Below are 17051 nucleotides of genomic sequence, written 5' to 3'. Positions count from 1 at the left end.
AAGCTAATAGTATGCAGTCCATATCTCTCTACAAACCCTTAGAAGTTATTGTAACAAACTCAATTGAAAGTTTTTAATCAACAGGATCTCTCAGCTTATTTTAGCGAGTGAGGGGGAAAAATATATATTTACAATTGCAACAAACTTTTAGTATTGATTAAAATTACTTTTAATTAGTCCCTCCCTAAATTAACAATCGTGTGATTGCGAGATTTCTTGAAAACTCAACGTATACTTGCTGTTGTCTCCGCGGCTTGAAATTTTGTCTAATCCTTTTTCGGACACAGCCGTATAGAACTGGAACTGGAAATGATCCCTACTCTCTCATTATTTATACACTGTTAAGGGCTGAACTAGGAAGTTCCCTAAATAGCTGTAATTGTGTCTAAATCAATAAATACATTTTGACACTTTAATCAATAACCTGCATTAGCGTTTAGCATGATCATAAAAAACTGCATTTGTATGCAAGTTATTTGAAGTTTGAAGACTGACTAGGCTAAATTTTTCAGTTTAGTTTTCAGTGTATCGATGGATGCCGTGTGGATACCTGTCCAAATCATCGTTTGGATGCCAAGAGAAAATGTCTGACATACTCTGTAGTGTCCTAAAACATAAATACTCAATGTTGCACTGTCTCTGTCTCTCTAGGCTCAGACGCTCTGCCCTTACTTTCTGACCATTTCAGAAAGCTAAGCTGCCAAACTATCATGATTTTTTGGCATTCTTTGGATGGGTTTTGGAAGACTTTACATCCTCATGTTTGGACATTTGTACATTTTTGGATCGTGCTTTTCCTCCTTGCTTTTGATTTTGAGGTAAAATTTAATTTGAGTGATGATTTAATTTTTTTTCTTAAACTAAAAGTAGAAATCTGGCATCATTGTCATTTTTATTACACTTTCCGAAATAAAATCAGTTTTAAAATGAGCAACCCACACATATTTGCTACTGTTTGTTAAATGTGTTAAAAAAAGGTCCTGTTTTGAATGATACAATATGATACAATGTATTGTTAAACGCCTACGTTGTTGATATAAAATTTCATTCAATCAATTTAAACCATGTCATTCAGGTAGAAATAGTAGTGTATTAGGACTACCATTAGAAGTGAGCCCCAGTGTATTGCATAATTATGACAAGCTGTTCATTGACGACCCCTGCGTGTGGAACTTAGCGCAGTCTAGTTTCAAGAGGGGTGTAGTATGGAGACACTGTCACACTGACCCAGATTTACTTATACAGACTTATACAGAACACAAACTTGGCAAGAGCCTGGCTATTGGAATCTATAGTACAGATGCCCAGCCTTTTTAGAAGCAAGGAGGTTTAATTAGCATTTTTGCTTATAAATGTGAAACTGTATTATTATCTGGATTATCTCATGTTTTTTTTTTTTTTATGTTGGTACAGTTTGTTAGCCCATTGATTTTATCATTAATGAATACTAGATTACTGAAATAAGGCTTTATATTTAAATTTTTATTTTGTATTAATTTCACATAATTTTACACATCACCGCATCACTCAATTTAGTGTTTTTTTACCTTTTTGATTGGAATTTAATCTGGCAGTTTTTTTGTTTTTTACATTGTATTTAATGATAAATTAACCAATAGAAATGCTTCAAATGAATTGAAATTAAGAGTGTAATGGCAGATCTGATTTAAAAGAAGCTATAATGGACCATTTACACTCGTTGCAGTCATACACCAATCAGCTTGAGCTAAGTTTAGCTCCTTGAACTGAACTCCCTATTTCCCTATTTCTCATGGCTCGGACGTTCTAAGTTAAGATTAGCTTGACCACAATTTACACGATTTTGTCAAATTTAATTTAGTGTTTGAAGGTTATGTGTCATCCTCATGTTGTGGACATTTCTGCACCGGTGGACTGATATTAATTCCATTCAGAGCCAGGCAGTGTTGCTGGATATTTTCAAGTACTGCCTTGGGTGTAATTCTGAAAAGGTGGATAGGGGGCAGCGTTAAGATATTTGAAAACTTCAGAGGTCATTTTTTTCTCTCCTCAAGGCACAACATATGTTGTGTTTAAAGAACAGTATGTTGATAATCACAGCCCTTCTACTGTGTTTAGATTTTGAGGTAGGAGAGAAAACTGTGCTGTAATGTGAGATCGTGAAATTTCACGATGCCCTTTTTCCCGCATGCTAAAGTCGAGTCGGGAACATTCTTCTGCATAAGGGTCCATTCCCACCTACGCAGGTTTTGACGAATAACACATACACTAGACCGTGCACGTGGATACATATTTTCTCTTTCTCATGTGCACACACACACACACACACACACACACACACACACACACACACACACACACACACGCACAGATGCCCACATGCTTACACACACACACATACACACTCAGTACTCCCCAGACACATGGGGCTATTAGAGTGGGTCTTGTATATTGGAAATCAAAGAGGATTTGGAAATCAAGCTTCCTCCTCTGAGAGCAGAGGTCAGGCAGTTTTACACTTTAAGATAGATTTAACCCTTTCCTCTCTCTCTCTCTCTCTCTCTCTCTCTCTCTCTCTCTCTCTCTCTCTCTCTCTCTCTCTCTCTCTCTCTCTCTCTCCCCCTCACTAATTCTAACACTTTCTGCTTAGCTTCATATCTCTTGCAGTGTTGACTATTCTCTGGCTGCTCTAGGTGTGGTATATGTGTAAGTGTCGAAGAAAGTGTGTTTGAGTGTGGGTGGATCTGTGCTTTGATGCTTTTCCAAGGCAAATAACTCCTATGTACTGCAGTGCATGATCGTGTTTAATGATATTAACAAGACTGATTACTATAAGGGGTTTTATTCATTTAATTAAGTTAATCTTGTTTTGATTACGTATGGTTGTTCTAGGGAGAATTTTTTTCTTCTTTTTATTTGACATCATTTTTATTTGGCTTGTTACTAAGGCCTGTATGATATTTATACTAATATATGGTACTATGTAGTTAATATATGATATACTGAAAACTCCAGCTAGGATATATCGTTGGTATATTTGATGGTCAATGTGGCTGGAAAGCTAATCCTCGGGGCAAACATACAGAAAATGTGCTGATTAAGATGGTAAATCAGCTTAGCTGTTGATCCTCATAACGTATGTTTACATTAGGGATAGATTTAATGGTCGGACCCACTTGATCAATTTTTTCTCAAATTTATTAATCCACTGAGGAAACTGGTCTTAATATTTCTAAGGCCATTTTTATTGATAAATGATTATAAACACATACTTCTAATGTGGGGGAAAGTGATCATTATGGAGCCTTTTAATGTTCATTATGCCATCACAAAGCTGTCATGGTTACAACAAACCATAAAAAACAAACAATCAACAATATAATATTAATGTTACGTTAATTATATGATTGATTATATATCAAATGTAATATTATTTAGTGTGTGTACACTGAAAGTTACATTTATATTGAGCTATATATGTAATGCTATAGAATATATATAAAGGGGGGGATACAGATTTGCCCTACACACTGCTTCATATTTGATTAGACAGATCTCTAGCAAAGTCAATAGCATCGGACCACTGTCGAACAGTGGCTGCCATGGCATGATGTAATCTGGCAGTAATTCGCTCTTGTATAGAATCCTCTCCCACCAAAAATAAGTATGGAGAAAAAGGAAAGTCCTGATCCAACAAAGAAAATGACATGAGCATTACAAAACCCCTAAATTGTTTGACACTGCCAAAAAACTGCCAGAAAACGTGTATGAATGTACCAGTAACACCCACGGAACATTCATGGCATAATTTATTGGTACACAATTTCATTTGGAATGCCCGGTCTGGAGTGATATAAAATATGTGAGCAAATTTGAAATTGATGAATTGTTGGGCAAACATTTTTAAATAGAAAAATGTTATTCCAAGTTAAATCCCAGTCCAGGACTCCATCCTCCAAGTTTTTATTCCAGACTTTTACTATACCAAGTGTTTGTGGAATGTTAGATGTGAATGTTAGATGTTTCTGAAGGAGCATCCCAGGGAACACCATACGCATGTAAGGCTGCCCGGAGTGGGAGATATAAAGAAATAGGAGAACCCTGGTATGAAATAAGAACCTGTTAATAATATTAAAGTGTTTAAACAAAATATGTCTTCTAGAATTAAAATAAAAAGGTACAGCGAAATGTGTCCTCTGCATTTAACCCATCTGTGGTAGTGAACACACACACACACTAGTGAACTAGGGGCAGTGAGTACACACACACACCCAGAGCGGTGGGCAGCCAACTCCAGCGCCCGGGGAGCAGAGAGGGTGAAGGGCCCAACAGTGGTAGCTTGCCAAGCCCGGGAATCGAACCCACAACCCTGCTATCGATAGCCCGGCACTCTAACGTTAGCTTTAGCCAATTGGGGGAAGGAAAACAGTTGTTATTGTTATGCTATATCTGAGAGTTTTTGTGGAATTTGAGTACGATGCCCAGGTTCTTGTAAGACTGTAACCACATCTGTAAGGAATGGCTGTTAACTGTACCAAAGAACAATTTGGCTGTTTTTGCTTAATTCCAGCAAAAGGTAAATCTCACTTCAAGTATTAGAAGTAAACTAATATGCAGTAGTATATTTTGCCATTAGTAGTGCATCAATGGTATATTCGTACTGAACTGTCATGATATAGACTTCACTGTTCCAGCCATCAAAGGTTTCATTGATCATGAAATACAACACAAACAACTGCCAGATTGAAATTCTGTCAAAGTTCTAAACAGCAAATATGGAGCTGCAAGATTTTTGCTTGACTGCGGTGATGAGTGAAATTATGTCAAAAATAAAAAAAAAATAAAATAAGACCTGTCCCTGTTGGCATCAATTGTCACAAATGCAAGTAAAATGTACAAAGAGTCCATTTAAATACAAATCAGAATGAATTTCAACTTAGCCTGGGCCTTTATCATCACTTAACCAGAGGTAGACTGCCTGCCACTGCTTAATTACTGGCCATATGCTACACACAGCAATGGCCAACCTAAAACACAGCAGGCATCCGAAGAGTATGAACCCACACGTAGTAGAGCAGATCTTTGACACACAGACCCTGTTAGCAGCTGCCAACTTGCGGTGAGGATAGAGCAAGCCTCTCTAGAGGCAGGGCGACGACCTTACACAGCTGAAGAATTCACAAAGCCATTTTGGACCATAAAGAGCACGCTTGCTTATATGATTGTACACAGTGGGGCAATGGTCAGATACCCTCTGCTGCATCCACAGCCACTGGGGTCCAGAATCCCTGTGATGTGAGCCCAGCATGAATTCCATGGATCCTATACTGCCAAGGAGGCCACTGTTTGATCACTGGTCAGAAAAGGAACACTGTAATGTTCTACACTCTGCCTCCAGCAGAGCTTTGAGCTCAGGGCTTTGCCTTTTATTTTCACAAGAGTACAGAGTATACAGAGTACTGTATGAATTGTACATGCCAAAAATGTGAGGGGTTTGTTGAAAAATATGTACACAAGTGGCATTTCTCTTTGTTGTTCTTTGCAAGAGAGGGTAAAAGATGGGTTTTTTTAGCAGTATGAGCAAAAAAAAAAAGTAAAAGTAAAAAATAAATAAATAAAAAAAGTATAGATGAGAGGCAGCCACCTATTTGTTTAGTTTGCAAGTCAGCATATCTATTATTCTAGCTAAAATTAGATGATTTCAATTAAGTGCATTCATTAAGAATCACTGGTGAGTCAAAATATTTTATATAAGGTCATTTGCCCCCCACCCCCCCAAGCAAGCTATGACCCGTCTTGTATATGTAAAACTCATAATGGTGAAATTTTCTCGGCTCTGGGCGTGTGAAGGCTGGAATCGAACCATTCTGAGTTGATATGAAGGCGTATTAACTCCCTATTGGCAAGTTCTGTTACGTCAGCTAACAGACGCCCGTGTTGACTGAACATTGTACCCACCTACAGAGAGTGGGGTTCAGAACGCTCTCTTGGATTCTGAGCCACCAATGGCTGTAAGGTCCGAGAAAGTCTTGCCATGTGCATTTGATCTGCTAAGCGGCTCAGAGCCCCGAAGAAGGATCATTTTAACATTGATTACAGAGGACTCTACTTACTGACTCTTTGTGTTTGTGTGCGTGTGTGTTTCAGATTTGGATAAGCCTGTACTCACGGTACACCAGACCATCAGTGATGTGCGTGGTAACTACTACCAGGAGAAGACGGTGTTTCTCCGCTGCACTGTCAACTCCAACCCTCCAGCCAGATTTATCTGGAAACGTGGCAACACTCCCATTGAACAGAGCAAAGATAATGGTGTGGACATCTATGAACCTTTATACACACAGGTAAAAATAAATAAATGCACATCTAAACACTGGGAATAACAATGTGATGCAAGTACATTAACCCAATATGTGGTCAATGTGTCACACAATGTGTCATCACATTTCACTTATATATATATATGTGTATATATGTGCGTGTGTGTGTGTGTGTGTGTGTGTGTGTGTGTGTATACTTGCCAAGTTTTATTTATATATATATATATATATATATATATATATATATATATATATATATATAAATAAATATTTATACCAATACACAGTATAGAGCAGGGACATTGTACTAACTGTTAAGGTGCAAGACTGGACGTAGTGGGGTCATGCTACTACACATAGTATGTTTTAACAGCACAGTACATAAAAACACAGTGGGGAAAGTATCAACAAAAAAGAAATAAAAATAAAATAATTGAAATAAGACATTCAATTATTGGCAAGATTGTGTAGATTAGAGCTTCTAAATGTCGTTTTTGATGGATATTCGATTAATTGCCCAGTCCTAGTTTACACACAATGACACTTTTTCTTTCTTTTCTTTTTTTTTATTAAAACAGAGATGGTCATTTTGACAGTTTAAAACTTTTGATATGTTGTCATGTCCCCTACCACACACACACAGGAAAAGGCTTCATGTTTGACATGTTTGGCATGCAATGAATACATGAAGAAAAAATATTCTGAAAAGCAGAATTTATGATTGCAACCGAGCGAGCTGAAGGTCCATTTTTTAAAGTGGACCTCGGACAAAAATGCCCTTTAGTGCATTCACAGTCTATTATTTTCCAGCGTATTCTCAAATAATCATTACACTATTCGCATGCAGCCGCTGTACTGCAGACATTTTTGTCTTATGGTTTGAAAGCCAATACACTCAATTCCCTTGGGTGCCATTCTAAAGATGATGTGCTTTGGTTAAGGTCTTGTACAGCAGGCGAGCCTGTTCTTAAACTGTCTGAACAATTCAGACTCTTTACTGAAACATCATGCTGTCTTCTAGCAGTAACACTGAAACATTAAAATGCCTCTCGCTGTCATGCTAATAGTGCTTGGCCCCCTCTACTTCTATATCTGAATTGCATGTTCCAGCTCTGTCCTATTGCATGTATTACCAGCAATATATTCAAAGACTTCAGACTAAAATCATCTGTAACCCTTAATAGCATTTTATCTGCACTTCTCAGGTACTAACAAGATTTCTCTGACACAGCTGGAAATTATATAATTTATTAATCCATAGTTGATTTGTGTCACAACTTACATATTAGTTGCTTTGTGCAGCAATGCTTGCTTACTGATCTGAGTCACAGAGCATAAAACAGTAAAGGTTGCCTTTTTGAAACTTTTATATAGTGAAGGAAACCATGGGAGCATACAGAAAGCTCCAGTTCCTCGTGCTGATCTAGTTATTGTGCCCAATGTTAAAGGGTCCATCACCAAAGTCTCCAAAAAGAGTTGTTTTCATTAGAATGTCACTGTGTTAATATACTGTATGTATATTCCTATTAACTTAATCAGTGATTGTTTAAAAAGAAATAAGTTATTTACCTAAACAACAAAAACATGAACACATAATTGAGAAATTACACAATTAAAGGAGAAGCATAGATCCAGAGGCAAAAATAGGCCGGTATTTTACCTTTGCATTAAAGGCTTAAAGGCCGTGAGTGGTTATTTAGTCAGTGGATGTGCAGCTGATGCCTAGTGATTATTTTGGTACACAAGGTGTCCTGCGGAGTAAAAAGACACCAGAAGCTGACCATTGCTTGGTCTCCCCTGGGACAGGCAGCAGAAAGACGATGGAAAATGAGTGATGAACCCTTGATCTGCAAGCCATTATTAAAGTCCACTTTGCATAAGGAGAAATAGATGGGAGGGGAACAAGAGACCTAGATGATGGCTTTGTAATACATCACCCTAATGACAATGATTCATACGGCTGATGGACTCTGCAAAATGACTGATATTCATGAAATCTTTAAGAGTCTCTCTTTCTCCCTCTCTTTCTCTCTCTCTCTCTCTCTCTCTCTCTCTCTCTCTCTCTCTCTCTCTCTCACATTCCTTTAGACACATGGACTCTAGTGTTTTCCCTTTGTCTTCTTTCTTGTCTTGGTTTTGTTTATTAAGACCAGATGTACGTAGATGGGAAAACACATAGTAAAATGTGCTTTGATGCAGCCACAGTATGAATCCACAGTTCACGTTTTACCAAGGCTGTAGCCAGCCGCATGAACTCTGCGTAGAATCACTCACAATTCACTTACTAATTGTGCTATGCCTGTTGAGACACAGGGTTTAGAATGTGCAGCGAAATAATGACGCCGTCAATAAACTTGAGACAAAAGAGGAAATAACAGTGTTAAGAAATTAAATTCTTTCATTATGTTCTGCAAGGATGTAATTTTGTTAAAATAAAAGAAAACAAAAAGAAGGCCGTATTTGGGGAGCAGTAACATGGAAAGTCAGTAGCATAGGAGTCACTAGGTTAACTCTCTGGAGCTCTGGAGAGTAAAAATATTGTTATTCTGTTGGTAGATATCGTTTCCAAATGTGTTTTGGGGCTTGTGTTCCTCACAACAACACATTTTTGAAACACTACAGCTAATTTACACTTCTTAGGAAGCAGAGACAATTCACACAAATTCAGCTGCCAAAACTTTGGAAAATAGAATGGGGTGTGTAATCAGCCGCATTTCTAATTTCATATTTAACATGCATACTTTCTCAGCCATAGATAAAATATCTTCCGCATCTGGCCCTAAATGACTCAAACAGGTGGGAATACTTGGTACTGAAGGGCAGTGTTCAGAGGTCTGCATAGCGCCTACATGTGCCCTTCATAACTACTTTGGGTTACATAAATATTTATAAAGGTTCATTCCAACCAGTATCAGACCTCTGTAAACACTTTACCATGTAAAATGACACAAGTGTATCTAGAATTTCGTGGCACTTGTTGGGACAAGTCTATATAAATGCTTATTAAGGTTTGTAAAGGGGTAGCCTAATGAACTCTCGCTGTTCAGTAAGTAGTGCACATGGTGTGGTGCCGTCGTTTGACCAATAATCAGTGTCTTCTGTGTGTCTGTGTGTACATGTGTTTACAGGGTGAGACAAAGGTGTTGAAGCTTAAGAACCTGCGGCCTCAGGACTTTGCTAACTACACCTGTCAAGTGTCCGTACGCAACGTGTGCGACATACCGGACAGCTCAGTCACCTTCCGCCTAACTAATGCAACCAGTGAGTTCCAGTTTAGTCTCTCTGTCTCTCTCTTTCTGTCACGTTCTCTCTGTCTCTGTCTTTCTGTCGCTGTCTCTCATGTGTCAGAGACAGGCACTGCTGGTTGTCACTGGCTAACTAGCTGGCTACCTTCTCATGACTTTTTGCCTGGCCCTTATTGTTCATCTCACTGTTGAAACCAACTGCTGACCATGCACAATATACAGATATGTTATGTGATTGACAGAAAACTGGCAGATTATAGCTGTTGCAGTGAAATCCCAGCACTCAGCTTGGCACTCAGTTGGGGTATACAATTGCAATCAGAAATATTGGGCTTTGCATGGTTTCTTTAAACTTTTTTTTTTTTTTTTTTTTTTTTTGTGAGTGTACATTGAGCATCTTACTTTAAAAGGGGGAAAAAAGAATTTGGTGAAAACGTTCAAAATGAACAAGGTCAGAATTATAACGAAAGACCCAAGCTGTCGCACCCAACTGAGAGGAAATTATTTTGAATGGTCAGGAACCACAAAGGCACAGATATATATCTGTCATGAACTGAAAGCTGCCGGAAAAAGTGTCACTGTCTACAGTCAAGTGAGTTTTGCATCGCCCTGGACTGAGAGGCTGCCATCCAAAAAACCCCACCTTAAGGTTCACCTGATGTTTGCAGTTGACCAAATGGCCAAAGAAAAAGCCATCTGGAGAATATATGGTGAGATGAAAGAAATCTGTTTGGAGGAGAAAGATGTTTGTTGAACATGGTGGTGGTGGTATCAGCATGCTCTGGAGCTGTACCTGGTAATATTGCACATAGTGGATGGCAAAAAGGAAGAATAACTATCTCAGAAATCAGCATAACTTCAAACCAGCAGCTATACAGTGGAAACTTGGACGTAATTGGATGTTCCAAAAGGTTAATCATTTCAACTACACATCAAACCACACCCCAGAAAAGGATCAGTTAAAAAAATCACTAAAAGCCCAATAATGCCTTGACGTTTATATCTTTTTTTTTTATCAGTATTGACACTAAATTGCTGGTTGTTGCAATACTTTCCCCTGAATAGTATTTAATACCTGTCAAAATATATTGTATGCTTATGTAAATTTCTTTATACACTATATGAACTGCTCATTCTCTCCTAAGAACAAGGCTATTAACAGAAGAGTATATTCTACTTGAAGTAACTATCTCTACTGTCCAGGGAAGGCTTTCTACTAGATTTCTAAGATGTTAAACTGTTGCTGCACTAATAAAACTCAAGCTAAACAGAGCATAAAATGCAACAGATCAACTCGAGTGACAAAACACACCTTTGTTTCGCTCTTTCATGCTTTACCACCTCTTTTCTATCTCTCTCTGTATAATTCATTTATCTCTGACCCAAGTCTTACTTCATTGCTCTTTCCGTCTCCCATGTATTGTGTGTTTACAGAGACGAGAGCATCTACAGGTTTGTTAATTCTCTTGCTGAAGACTTTTATATTCAAGATACCATAAATTGGAACATTGTTGTTCTTGCTGTTGTCTCTCCTTGTTCCTATGCCTTGTTTCTATTGATAAGACTGTCAGAAAAGAAGTATCTACTCACACCTACGTATCTAACCTACATCTACATACAGAATCAAACTGAAAGCCGAAAACACTCCAATCTGCTCATGGATAAGCACAGTGTGGTCACAAATGGAGCACAGATTGAACATTATAAATGGAATTGGATGTTTTTTGTTATGTATGTCCCCCAGCACACTAATACAGTCAAAATAACCACAATGTAGTCTAGGTTATAGTGAAAACTGAGGACTATAAACACAAAGATATCTCATTCTAATGTGCCTCTAGTGCCATATGCCAAGAGTTCTCTGTTACAAGTGCTGTAATTACATTCATATGCAAAAGAAACATCTTGGCAGATTTAACTTGGCACTGGGATAGTACAGTAGACCAGTTTATATACATTCACTTTTAAATCTGCTCTAAGAGGCTGGATAATGTTGGGAGGTTTTTTAGGACAGCTAAAAGTGATGTGGGGCAATGAGAAGAGAAGGCATTATACTAAATCCACCTTTTACCATTTTATGTTCTGGCCAAGCCCACCACCCTGCTAATGTGTCCATTTGGGGCCTGCATGGGTATCCCAGCTGGGAGCCAGAACATTTTGTCCTTGGGTGATGGGACCAGGAAGGCTTAAACATGGGCCCTGCCTGGACTGTGCACTGCATATGGGGCCTAGATGGGAGCCATGTAAAATTTAAGTGGGCTGTAATGATGGGGCCCATTTAGGAAACCCAACTGGGTCCCAGTATAACACATGTACAAACCCGCTCAGAAACTACGTCCACCTGGAATGCACCTAGCCCATGTTCCACCCATGTGAGCCCCACATGAGCATGTTGGGTAAGCACTGGCCCTCTTGTAAGATCTAATTTCAGAAAGACTTACTAATAAATATCTTCACCTTTTTTTATTTTTGTTAGTTTCATTGTTTCCCATCAGTGCATTTAATAAATAGTAATATGATCCAATATATCAGTAATAAAATATAAAATTTTCTTGTTGTAAAATTATATTCATCCATTTTTTGTTGCTTCATGTGTCCTTCATGTGTCCTTTGCAAATGAAACTTAAATAATGTGGGCAATTAATCAGTTGCTATTAAATCGCTCATGTTACATCAGTCAGGCGCGAAGTATTTTGTATTTATGCATTATATATGTATGCATTATTCCTGGTGGTCGACGATCCATGTAGAGAAGTGCTTGAACTTTACAAGGCTGCTAGCTTGATGGGGATGGTTTTGAGGCCCTTGTTATTAATTACAAGGAGGCAGATTCCATTCCTTTTATCAGAGAAAGGAAGGCTCTTTGCTTTGCAATGTAAGGGGTTGATAGATTTCTTCAGTTACAGCTCCTGGATCTGTTTAATCTCAGATTCTTTTATGAAATTTATTCTGACTTATTGTTCTAACAATGATCGGATGTAATGGGGAAAAAAGTTTATATTAATTTTTCATTAATGTCTCCCCCTCTTTTGATCATTGTTTATAAAAATCATAAAGAACAGAACCCAGATGAAATAAGAAAGCACACATTCTCTGAGCAAATAAAAGGAAATTGTGCTCATCCACGCCCTTTATAAATTACTAATGCAGAAAGATGCAGACGTTTGTTTTTGTTTTTTTCCCCCCATCCCTCTTGTTCACATTAGCTGTATTAAGAATTCATGGAAACAGTGCAAGCATGTATAAAAGATACAGAAGTGCTAAACCTTGCCATCAGATGGCATAGTGTGGTATTCCTTCCTCTTTGTGCGAAAAAGAATCATGAACACCATCTCCTAGTCGCCCCATCCCATTCCCAAAATACATGCATACACTTCTCTAGGAATTCAGCCAATATTTCCACGCTCTTTAAAAACATTAAGCCTATATCATAGGTATTTTACATACCAGCACACAGATAGCCTCTTCACACACACACCTAGCACTAGGAGAACCCTGGGAAGGGAAAACACACACATGGGCACAAAATTGGAATTTGTTTTGCTGCGTGGCATGATTGCACTGCAGAAAGACACCCTGACTCTGAAAGAGTAGTTTGTTTTCTGTTGATTTTCTTTTTCTTTTGTCTGAGCTTGGGAAAGACAGCGGAGGGCAGAACCAGAATGAAAAAAGAAAAATACATGCAGGACGCGCTGCTGGACCACCATATATATCTCTGTATTTGTGAAAGATTGAGGAAAAGTGTCGAGAGCTTTGAGAGTTTGTTTCTAGGAGAGGAGGCTGAAGGAGACTGCGTCTTTAGAGGCTCTTTGAGTGAATGGCTGTTTTATATTACAGTCGATATATAGCGGTGTGAAACTCCAAACCGGCTGAGTAAACCAGTCATCTTCTGAAGGTCAGTTAAGAGCTAAAACACAGAATAGTTCCTTAAAAGTTGATAGCCGTAACTCAGACCGAAGCATGTGTCCACTATGTCATTTAATGGAACGCTGACGCCACTGATGGACAGAAAGAGAACAGAGCCAAAGCTTGGCCATATGAATAATTTCATGTAATTTTACTGTTATTGTTATTATTCCAAAGGCTGTATCGGTTTGCTCCCCCCCCGAAGGTCCACTTATGTATTAATAACAGTCATGATTCATTTTTGCATGACCATTTTTCCACCTCTCTTTGTCTCTTTATTTCTAGATTTAAAGTGACTAATTTTTGTTACTATGCTTTTGAAGCAATTTTTTGGACGGGATTAGGTTTACCCAGAGAGGTGGAGTAATTTGGCACAGGATAAGATATTTCAGTGTAAAATGAAGAATGATGGGAGTAGATCCTTGATTTACACATCACCATAGCACCAAAAAAGTCCATCTGTCAGTTAAGTAAATTTGTTTTTGATAATATTTGAGAATAAACTCTTACAAGACTTGCCAGAGATTTGCCTTATCTCTAAAGTTCTTTGAAGATCATTAAGATTTGAATGAACACTTGACATTTTTCACATTTGCCCAAAGACTTTCACTAATAATAAAGATGCACAAATGTACAAAGAGTTATTTGAGCAATGCCATAGAAGAACCACATTTGGTTCCATAAAGAACCAAGTCCTAGAGATGTTTGAGTGTGAAGAACTGTTAACTTTAGCAATTTAGAGATCACATCTCCATGACTTGGTTCTATATGGAACCAAAGGTGGTCCTCTATGGCATTCCTCAGAGAACCTCAGACTTCCAACATCCAGCAATGACTTCTTTAATAACACTGTTTACAGGCATATTAAAAACCTGATCTCTTTCCAATCCAGACGGCATCTGATAATGATTTATCGTTTTGTGTATTGTACTAAAATTTAGTGAACAGAATAGTTAACACCACACTTTTGAAGGCGTGCAATCATAGCTGGGCTGTGGAGTGAATAGAACATCTTAAGACTTTACAATTGCTTGACATAGTACATCTAGCTCTTATTTAAAACATATAATTACATGGCCCTTTAACACTTGACATCCTCGTAGTCATGAAATTTAGTTCTGTCTCTTTGTATTGTGGTGTTATGGTTGCTGTGGCGGGATCTGATATCAGAAGACAGCACTATCATTTGCATTTCTCTATGTGCATTTAGCCTATCTTGGTTACACGCACAAAAGAAGCATCAAAAGGGGATTATATCACTATGGTGTGAAGAATCACACAGACTCAAGCTCCTTTTCCCCCACCATTTTCCTTTTCTAACTTTTAATTGGCTGATTGTGAGGCTGCTTAAGCAAACGAGATGGAGTCATTATTATCAGATTGGAATAATGGGAAAGCAAAGACAAAACAAAGAACAATGTGTTAGATACAGGACGGAATAAGAGAACAGTGAATTTGACTGAAATGAGTCAGACCGAGACAGTGGGAAGACACTTTTTTTGTTTAGACATGATCTAAATGACAAAACGATGAATAGATGACTCTTTAATGCAGAGGCTGTAACAGGATTATTTCTGACTGTTCAATCTACTCTTTACCTTTAATTTCTCTGTTTTGCTCTTATATATAAAAACCATAAGCGACCAAAACTACTTAGCAAGATTTAAGGATTTAATAGGAATGGGTTTTACACTTATGTCACCTTTAGTACAAAAGTGTCTTAAGAACGAAATTCTTCTTAGATGTGCTTTTTTAACTTTGTGCTTAAGAAAAATCTTAATAGACTCTAAGAAAAATAAATATTTTCAATAAATATATATGTTCTTAGATGTTTTCACTTGCTTTAGACTGTAAGAGGTCGGAAGATGCAGTAAAAAGAATCTGTCAGGCCTGATACTGCATCTTTTGCATCACATGGACCTGGATTTCTACCAATCACAGAACATTTGTCACGTTTGTCATCCCCAGAAATCTAACTAATTTCATCTGTCATATTACTCCAGCCTTTATAAACCTGTTTGTTCTTTGTAGTATTGCCACTGTTTCCCAGCAACATACAGAGCGTTCTTTCTGTGTTTGCTGTCATCCATGTTTGAGCTTTTTATTATTATTATTATTATTATTATTATTATTATTATTGATTATTATTGACTTTTTTTTACCTTCCCTTTTTACCTGGTTTTGTTTATGTTGTGTTTGACTACATTATTTGGTTTTGTTCTTTATATTAAAGCCTCACAGGCCTAGTTCTGCTTTCAACCGGCACAACATTTTATAGCCTTTATTTAACCAATTTGGTTATTTTGGGCTTTGAGCTCGCTGCATTTATAAATGCAAAGCATCTCGTATTCCTGGTAGGTGATCCATTCAGTCAGTCACTCTCTCACTCACATTTAGCAGCCAAATAGTCTCCACAAGGGGGTGATTTACATCAGTGATGCTTTGTGTCCTTGTCAGACAAATATATGAGCATGTACTGCTTTTACACTGCTTTTAAAACCAGCCTTACATGTGCTTTTTAGTGTTGGCCCAGGTGTGACTGACAAGGGGTAAACATGCTCAACAGCAAGGAAAAAGAGAGATTAGGGTTTGGATGTGGTGCTCAGAGAAACTGAGCAGTGCTGGAAGCCACAGAGTAGCAATACACAAATTGTCACGCTTTGGGCACCCTTAAAAACAAACAAACAAACAAAAAAACAAAACAAGCATGGTTTGAGGTTTTAGACACTGTCTTGCACAGAGTGTCCAGTTTGCGGTGGTGAGAGGGGGAAAGAAAGGGGAGGGGGTTGAGAAGTCTAGAGGTCTTTCGTGCTCCAGTGACAGGTCGATACAGTTTTCTGACTGCACTCCATCAATACTGGGCCACAGTTACACTGCCATCAACTTTATATATACACACACACACACTCCCTGCCGGGCTAGACATCAGTCTGCTGCTCCTACAGCCAACGGAGTGGGAGCTGCTCATACAAAAATACACACAAACTCCCTTCATCATCCCACAACACACAGACCTGCTGCTGCACACAGATCATGCAGGCCAGTGTAAGCATGTATGCCACGAGTTTTGCCCCTGGCAGGATTCATTCTTAGTGCCACTCACACTCACCACTCTGATGGATGACCTAGAGGCAGATCTGTGTATGCATGTATGTCACACTCCTGTCTCAGTCTGATGGAGCAGGGATTCTGCTGGAACACGTACCGGCACTGGCGGTAGAAGAGGTGCATAAATATTTCACCTGAGTGGCTTCTAAAGTTGCTGTAAAATGATGCAGTTAAATGAAAGACAGATAGTTAGAAGTTGATTTATTCAATACTAATATTTAGCAGTATTTGGAAAATATAAGAAAATAATTGTATGCACAGGCTACAGGCATTAAAATATTAAAACATACCTATATGTACAAATGACTTATTTTAATATAAGAACAAATATTGAATTACGTACATATACAAAGGCAAATATTAAAACATACCTTTTTATCAGAATAAATAAAAATGTAATAAATATACAGGTACTAAAACAATCACCTATTTTCGTGTATAAGCTTATAAAGCTTGTAGACATTTGGGTACTAAAATGTACTTTGTCAAAATG

At 38.0% G+C, this 17051-nt stretch overlaps 1 protein-coding gene across 4 annotated transcripts in view; it reads left to right on the top strand.

Annotated features, from left to right (window-relative positions):
* mdga1 (MAM domain containing glycosylphosphatidylinositol anchor 1) overlaps nucleotides 1-17051 on the top strand; it is a 238769-nt gene that overhangs the window by 117752 nt on the left and 103966 nt on the right. For all 4 annotated transcript variants that reach the window (XM_072677420.1, XM_072677419.1, XM_072677416.1 and 1 more), the window contains exons 5-6: nucleotides 6127-6323; nucleotides 9428-9560. In XM_072677420.1, the coding sequence (XP_072533521.1) occupies nucleotides 6127-6323; nucleotides 9428-9560 (330 nt within the window). The remainder of the gene's footprint in view (nucleotides 1-6126; nucleotides 6324-9427; nucleotides 9561-17051) is intronic.

The sequence above is a fragment of the Salminus brasiliensis genome, chromosome 4, assembly GCF_030463535.1.
Source record: "Salminus brasiliensis chromosome 4, fSalBra1.hap2, whole genome shotgun sequence".
In the NCBI taxonomy this organism is placed as follows: Eukaryota; Metazoa; Chordata; class Actinopteri; order Characiformes; family Bryconidae; genus Salminus; species Salminus brasiliensis.
The sequence above is the reverse complement of the archived record's forward strand: the minus strand, read 5'-3'. Positions and strand labels throughout refer to the sequence as shown.